Below are 7,152 nucleotides of genomic sequence, written 5' to 3' on the forward strand. Positions count from 1 at the left end.
ATCGCTGGATCACCCGCGATTATCGTACGATAATCGGCAGGTGTATGGGCACCTTTACAGGTTTTTTTTATCTTGCTAAGGTTAGGTTTAGGGCAGGTTCACAACATTTTCTGGACTAGATCTGGTCTGGAAAATGGTGTGAGCCTGCCCATAGTGCATTCCAGACCAGACAAAATGAGACATGCAGTATTTTTCTGGTCTGGTCTGGTACGGACTGCGCTGGTGCGAACAGAGGCCAAACATGGCATAGGGATACATCGGGATGCATTTTGGGTCCGGAAACAATCTGGTCTGGTCTGGAGATGATCTGGATGTGGTGTGAATGGGCCCTTAAGAAGCTACAGCCTAGTAGAAAAGTCTGACCCTGGCTAGTATGATGCAGAGCAGTGCACTCATTGCAGAGGTCCAAAACACACCTGCTGCGTCATACTTATATATCTGCAATCAGCAAAGCTAATGCTCCCTGCTGATTAGAGAGCACTGACAGTGCAAACCCCTTGCAAGGCACAAAGCAAGGCTCCTTCTCTGCAGCGTGCTGGCAGGGGACAGGCTTTTCTACTCAGGAGGTGATTGCTTTCTAAAGAAAACAAGCCGAAGGTTGTAACATATATTGTTGATGCACCTAAAATGCATTTAGCCCCTGTACATATCTGCACACCAAGGGAACATGCACAAAATCCTGCCTATTTCCACAGCACACATAAACACAATGAGGGGAATTTATCAAAACGGGAGCAGCTGTGCATGGCAACCAATCAGCTTCTCTGTCTTATTTTCAAATCTTAACTTAACAAACTGAAGGTAGAAGCTGATTGGTTGTCATGCAAGGCTGCTCCAGTTTTTGTTCGCTCCAGTTTTGATAAATTGTCTCAGTTGTTTTTCTGCAGACTGGCAGCAATGTTATTCATTCCTAATTCCCAATGGCACTCCAAACGTGCCTGCTAAAGCGCATGTGTTGTAGTGTACCAAAAAGCATGACACTTTAGTTTTTGGTGCAGTATGTTGTTTTATTTTTTTAAAAGGTGCACGCACTTCTTTGATGTGATTATCGCATGTTGGGCAGCCCATTGGAATGAATGGGCTGTCCATACGCACCTCACCAGGGAAATGTGAAAACTTCCTTTGCAGTGGGGGTGCTCCTTAATGTCTAGAGGTATTATGTAAAGGGGGCAGTACGGTGACTTATTGGTTAGCACTGGGGATCCCTGGTTCAAATCCCGGTCAGGACATTTTCTGCAACGGAGTTTGCATGGTTTCCACCAAGTTCTCCAGTTTTCCCCAAGTGCTCCAGTTTTCCACACTCCAAAGACATGCGGGAAGATTAATTGGCCCCTGTCTAAATCTGCCCTGTATGTATGCTTGTGGAATAGGGACCTTAAGGTGCCCATACACTGTGCAAATTGCATGTGTGTGCTGCTGTTAGCACCCTTTTGGTTGGCATCCCTCGATCAGCTGATCGAAGGAGCTGGCTGGAAAATTTTGGTACGATAGGAGCCAGCAGCCAATAAGCTGCCCGCTCTCATTGGGCATTTTTACAGCGGCAAAATATAATGCAAACAGCGTGTTAAGTGTTGATGGAGGAATCTGCTCTATCTTTCACATGACCTCTCGAGATTTGCGGCATCTACAACATTTAAACTAAATGCAGCAAAAGTATAGAGTGAGAACACAAGGAGTTTGCATGTTCTCCCTGTGCTTACGTGGGTTTCCTCCGGGTACTCCGGTTTCCTCCCACTCTCCAAAGACATGCTGGCCGGTTAATTGGCTCCTCTCTAAGTTGGCCCTCTATGTATGCATGTGAGATAGGGACCTTAGATTGTAAGCTCCTTGAGGGCAGGGACTGATATGAATGTGCAGTATTTAAAGTCCTGCGTAAAATTGTCAGTGATATAAATGCCTGTAATAGATAATGTAAAGGGTTTTTACTTACCTGATCCTCGCTGTCCTAGCAGTTGGTCCCTCCTACGCTTGTGGACTGTTCCCACCGCATCCTCAAATATAATAAAGGGCTATGGAACCGAACCTGCATTGTCATTGATGATGTCAGCCCGGTCTTGGATCCTGCAGGAGTAGGGATCAGGTAAGTAAATGTCCTTTACACATTACCTCTAGACAAAAACAAGCACCTTTGCAGTGCAGGGTTAGCCCCCACCACAAGATCGAACTGTAGTGCTCAGTGAAGGTCCCTGCTGGACCCTAACAAACTGCAGATTTAGGAAAACCAGCACCGGAAAGTAATCCTCTTGATATTGACTTTGATGAATAAGGCATAAAAACAGCGTACAAATACTTCTGACGTGCTCCAGCCCCTTTTGAGGGGCTGAAAGCATCAGCAAGTATTTGCATGCTGTATATATGTAAAGGATCCTTTTCCAGTGCTGGTTTTCCTACATCTTCAGTTTGTTTTTTACCCTGGATTTAACATGCACTTTGCTCACTGGTGTGAACTGATTTAAACTGAAAGTTCATTTGGGCATTACGTTGATGAACTGATGGCCAGCATGCACAGTAGAAGTGCGCACAAGCAGCAGCAAGTGACTGTCAGGGAGGAGCAAGGATCAGACCCATGTAAAGGGATGCTGGGGATGCCTTCCTTCATATAACACATCTTACTTGGGAGGCTGATTCCATTGCCTTTCTCTCCTCTTGCGGATTGGGGATAAACTGCATGCAGGAGGGGCTGTGAGCAGCAACAGTAACACCCGGCTACCGGATCTCAGTAGCATGGCATCAAGGAGAATGGAGACCAAGCCAGTTATAACGTGTCTGAAAACCCTCCTGATTATCTACTCTTTCGTCTTTTGGGTGAGTCGATCCGGCTTGTGGGTGATGATGGATGCCCCTGTAGATCAGGTCATTTGATGGCGAGGGTCAGATGTCTAGAAATCGCAATTAATGACCCCGATTTTCTGGGCTTTGCATCCCCTCCCCTTTTTCTCCATCTCCCCATCCACTCCTGCATTGCTCTCATCGTGTTTACTGCGCAAAATGAGAGCATAGAGGTGTCACTCCGGGGACAGGGGACAGGCACCGATCCCATCACACCATCGTACAAAATGAGAGCACAGTGGTGTCAGTCCGGGGACAGGCACAGCCACCGATCCCATCACACCATCATACAAAATGACAGCATAGAGGTCTCAGTCCGGGGACAGCCTCCGATCCCATAACACCATCGCACAAAATGAGAGCCTAGTGGTGTCAGTCCGGGGACAGGGGACAGGCACCGATCCCATCACACCATCATACAAAATGACAGCATAGAGGTGTCAGTCCGGGGACAGCCACCGATCCCATCATACAAAATGAGAGCATAGAGGTGTCAGTCCGGGGACGGGGACAGCCACCGATCCCATCACACCATCATACAAAATGAGTGCATAGTGGTGTCGGGACAGGGGACAGGGACAGCTACCGATCCCATCACACCATCATACAAAATGAGAGCATAGTGGTGTGGGGACAGGGACAGCTACCGATCCCATCACACCATCGTGCAAAATGAGAGCATAGTGGTGTGGGGACAGGGACAGCTACCGATCCCATCACACCATCGTGCAAAATGAGAGCATAGTGGTGTGGGGACAGGGACAGCTACCGATCCCATCACACCATCGTGCAAAATGAGAGCATAGTGGTGTCAGTCCAGGGACAGGCACAGCCACCGATCCCATCACACCATCAGGGCAAATCACTGCCTGCCACTGCGAGGTTTACCGGGCTGAGAGGCTTCTCCCCGGGCACGTCTACTTGATATGAGCATGACATGATCACTGTATATGCCTAATATGATGATGACATAATCACTGTACCTGATATAAGCATAACATGATGACTGTATATACCTGATATGATGACATGATCACTGTATATGCCTGATATGATGATGACGACGTGACCAAAGTATATACCTGATATGATGAAGACATGATCACTGTATATACCTGATATGATGAGGACATGATCATTGTATCATCCTGATCTTATAGACATGATCAGTGTATCAGCCTGATATTGTAGACATGATAATTGTACCTTCCTGATATTATACACATGATTGTTGTATAACTGATCTTACAGACATGATCATTGTAAAATTGAGCATTTTATAACTGATCTTATAGACAGACTTAATCATTTTATAACTGATCTTATAGACATGATCAGTGTATCTAACTGATCTTATAGACATGATCAGTGTATCTAACTGATCTTATAGACATGATCAGTGTATCTAACTGATCTTATAGACATGATCAGTGTATCTAACTGATCTTGTGGACATGATCGTTGTACCTACATGCTATTATAGCAATGATCGTTGTACCTACATGCTATTATAGCAATGATCGTTGTACCTACATGCTATTATAGCGATGATCGTTGTACCTACATGCTATTATAGACATGGTCATTGTATTTAGCCGCTATTATAGACACAATTGTTGTAGAGCTGGAAAAAGTACAGGAGCCAAGTCGCCAATGCTCCCTAAAATTTACAGCTGGTCCCTAACTTTTGAGGGTGTCTGTAGTTGTCAGTGGAGCTGGTTCCTAATAAAAATCCTGCTGGTACCTGAAATGGACAGACTGGCTCCTGAATTTCATATTAATTTGTCTACCCCTGGATTATTGTACCTACCCACTATTCTAGATATGGTCATTGTACCTACCCGCTATTATAGACTTGATTACTGTATCCACCTGCTATTATAATCATTCTCATTGTATCTACCTGCTATTGTAAAACTGATTGTTGTATCTACCCTCTATTATAGACGTGGTCATCTCATTGTATCCACCTGTTATTACAGACATGATCATTGTAGCTACTTGCCATTATAGACATGGTCATTGTATCTACCTGTTATTATAGACATGATCGTTGTGTCTAACCTCTATTATAGACATGGTCATTGTATCTACCTGATATTCTAGACATGGTCGTTTATCTATACTTGCCATTATAGACATGGTCATTGTATCTACCTGTTATTATAGACATGATCGTTGTATCTACCTGCCACCCTAGACATGGTCATTGTATCTACCTGTTGTTTATTATAGACATGATCGTTGTGTCTAACCTCCTATTATAGACATGGTCATTGTATCTACCTGATATTATAGACATGATCGTTGTGTCTAACCTCTATTATAGACATGGTCATTGTATCTACCTGATATTATAGACAGGATCGTTGTATCTGCTTGCCATTATAGACATGATCATTGTAGCTACCTGCTATTATACACATGATCAGTGTATGTGCAAGCAGTACGCAATCCTCTTATACATTGCAGAGAATGCTTAACCCTTGTTATGCATCCCTGTGCAAACTGTCCCCGATCAGTCAGTTCATAGAAGCTTTAATTAATGGGATCAGCCACTCTGATAATACAGAGAGACGTGTCTGTATCCAGTGTTGCTAAGGACCCGGGTTTATTGTAGGAGAATTGAACTCTATGGGCAGAGATAATCAACTGCTGCAAAGGTTGGCTGTGTATTAGAGCTTGTAATGCAGTATTTCCAGCAATATGCCACAGGGAGATTCCACCCTACCCACAACTCTGGATGATGTACATTTTGTCACTTCCAACATGATAGCTGACATGCCCTATAAAGCACCTGTGAAGGGCTTGATGTGATTTCATTTTAGAAGAATAAAAAATATACATTGATTTAGAAGACGTATGGATCGGTTGATGGGCATGCATGTTTTCCTACGATGGCATTATTCAAATATTCTGATGGGTTTCAAATTAGTATTTATCTCCTCATGTTTACATTTGTTTTCTGAGTGCTGATAACAGATTGGCTACAGTCCAGATACCGAAGATTGTACTAATGCCTGGATTGTATTACAAACATAACCTTCTATTTGCTTTGATGTTTTTATTTTTCAATAAAACGAGTTGTGATAAATAGCTAATGTGATGAGAGGAGTCAGAGAGAGTGAAGGTCTGCATAACCAGTATATACTGTATGCTGTTCTGTATGTGTGGGCTGCAAAGTTAATGGATTAAAATGCAAGAACGTGTTACTATCCTAGCCATTACGTAAGTATGGACATCGTAAAAATATCCTCCCGCTCCTGTTTCTGATGTCTGCTTACCATTTTAAAATGGATATACAGACACTCAATCATGCATGCGTTTAGATGCCAATGCACTATTTATCTATCTGTCCATCCATCCAGTGTTGGTCGGTCTATAAAGACATTTTAAGAAGACAGTGACTGAGACCCTGCGTATATTCATCTTAAAGAGGAAAATTGGCAAGCTTTTGATTGAAAAGGACCGATTATACAAAGCAAGTGTTTAAATATTCCATCAGTTGCCACTATCCAATCTGTGGTTGCCTCTTCTGACTTCTCAAGTCCACAATGTCTGTGCTTAAGGAATCAGGAGAATTTCGTTGGATCCGAATGGGGACATTGTATCATACACAGCATAGACAGTGTGGGTGTAATAGGAACCTGTGAAGATAGACATATCACCATAGAGCCACCATTGCTGAGTGGGGTAGTCATCCTGATCCGGTTTCACTACCTAATGGCCATAACTGACCTGGAACAAGCATGCAGCTAGGGAAGTCTGAACTCGTGTTCTTCACATGTTCTATGTTTACTTTGCCTCAACAACCTAATAGGGCCCCCCTTCCAGCCCCAGGCCCCATAGTAGCCGCCTGGGCTGCCATGGCTATAGTTATGCCACTTCTCTGTAGGTTCCCTGCAGACGATCTTTTCCCCCTTGCTGACCTAAGCATGCACTGTGTCTGTCTGGAGTCAGCCATCTTGGTAGCAGCAGGGCTTTACCTCATATCAGAGCTGGCTGTCCCATGATGACTGGTGATCTGTCAGCAATTGGAGGAATAGCTGATCGCAGCTAGTGTTACAATGTACAAAATCTCAGTGCCGCTGTCTGATGGTAGTTCCCTTACCTGACCGCATTGCCACTGCCTGATCACAGCAAGCACCAGGGTTTCCAGTGTTGCTGATCATAGCCAGTACCACTGTTTACCTTTTTACCTTACCTTGGGGTGTCTGCTTTCCAAAATGGGGTAATTTAGTGGGTGTTTCAGCTGTTTTTTTTTTTCAAAAATGTCCATATTTAACCCCCCCCCCCCCCCCAAAAAAAAAACCAACACCACCC

General features: G+C 44.1%; 1 protein-coding gene across 1 annotated transcript in view; it reads left to right on the plus strand.

Moving 5' to 3' along the window:
- Nucleotides 1-2,605: 2,605 nt before the first annotated feature.
- TSPAN7 (tetraspanin 7) overlaps nucleotides 2,606-7,152 on the plus strand; it is a 130,497-nt gene continuing 125,950 nt past the window's right edge. Inside the window, exon 1 of the mRNA XM_018553517.1 lies at nucleotides 2,606-2,805. Within this exon, the coding sequence (XP_018409019.1) occupies nucleotides 2,725-2,805 (81 nt within the window). The 5' untranslated portion in view covers nucleotides 2,606-2,724. The remainder of the gene's footprint in view (nucleotides 2,806-7,152) is intronic.

This window comes from Nanorana parkeri, unplaced genomic scaffold (assembly GCF_000935625.1).
Source record: "Nanorana parkeri isolate BGI_ZX_2015 unplaced genomic scaffold, ASM93562v1 scaffold122, whole genome shotgun sequence".
Lineage (NCBI taxonomy): Eukaryota > Metazoa > Chordata > Amphibia > Anura > Dicroglossidae > Nanorana > Nanorana parkeri.